Source organism: Plasmodium gallinaceum, assembly GCF_900005855.1.
Source record: "Plasmodium gallinaceum strain 8A genome assembly, contig: PGAL8A_v1_65, whole genome shotgun sequence".
Taxonomy (NCBI): Eukaryota; Apicomplexa; class Aconoidasida; order Haemosporida; family Plasmodiidae; genus Plasmodium; species Plasmodium gallinaceum.
This window is the reverse complement of record NW_021628225.1, coordinates 345,823-346,889: the sequence shown is the minus strand read 5'-3', so window position 1 is coordinate 346,889 and position 1,067 is coordinate 345,823. Positions and strand designations below refer to the sequence as shown.

General features: G+C 15.0%; 1 protein-coding gene across 1 annotated transcript; it reads left to right on the top strand.

Annotated features, from left to right (window-relative positions):
- Nucleotides 1-386: 386 nt before the first annotated feature.
- Nucleotides 387-826, top strand: PGAL8A_00137000 (conserved Plasmodium protein, unknown function; the record flags this gene model as incomplete). The annotated part of the gene is made up of 2 exons (XM_028674903.1): nt 387-659; nt 794-826. The coding sequence occupies 2 exons, from the start codon at nt 387-389 to the stop codon at nt 824-826; spliced, it is 306 nt and encodes a 101-aa protein (XP_028526487.1).
- Nucleotides 827-1,067: the final 241 nt, after the last annotated feature.

Below are 1,067 nucleotides of genomic sequence, written 5' to 3'. Positions count from 1 at the left end.
AAAATTTTCTTTTATTATATTTAATATTATTTTTTTTTAAACATTTTAACCATATTATATTTTTAATATGTATATATAAATGATTTTTTTTTTTTTTTTTTTTTTTTTTTTTTGGAGGGTGCTCTTTGAAGTATGTAATAAAAATTTTGTTTTCATGCATAACAGAAAAAAGAAAAAATAAATTGTAATTAAATATCAATGATACTAAAAAAAAAATTTAGTATATAAAAAATTTGATATATATATATATAAATTTGAGAAAAAAAAGTATTTAATAAAATTATTACTAAAAAAAAAATTTTATAAAAAATTTACATTATTTTTTTAGAAAATTGCAAATTCATTTATATCTGAATTTACACTTAAAAAAAAAAAAAAAAAAAAACATGAATCACATAAAAGCTATATTTTATAAAAACCAAACAAGTAGAAACTTGTTTTTTTCATTAAATAAAAATGTTAATAATCAATTAAAAAGAAATATGAGTACTGATAAAAAAAATTTGAAAGATTATGAAACTAATGTTGATAATGTAGCTACTAATTTGCCAAAAGGAATAAGAATACCTATAATGAATTATCTCTATGGTATTATATTTCTAATGGCTTTTGTTCCAATCTGCCAATCACTTTACGAAACTAATAAATATTACAAAGAAGTAAATTGAAAAAAAAAAAAATAACAAAATAAAATAAAAAATACAAAATGCATATTCATATATTAAAAATAGAAAACATTAGAATTTTTTTTTTTATAAATGAAAATTATAACTTTTTTTTTTTTTTTTTATAGAATAAACACTTATACGGGAAAGAAAAAAGTTAAATGTTTTCCAGTGTAATTATTTTTTTTTGGGGGTGTATTTATATTTACATATGTATGTGTATATATAAAAAGTATTACTTATATATTGGAACGTTAGAAATTTTGAAGTTATTATTTTGTTTTAATATGATATTACTATTATTTACTTATATCTCTTATATATTTATTTTCTTTTTTTAATTTATTTATTTGTATATTTATCTTTTTTTTTTTTTTTTTTTTTTTTTTCAAATTTTTTATT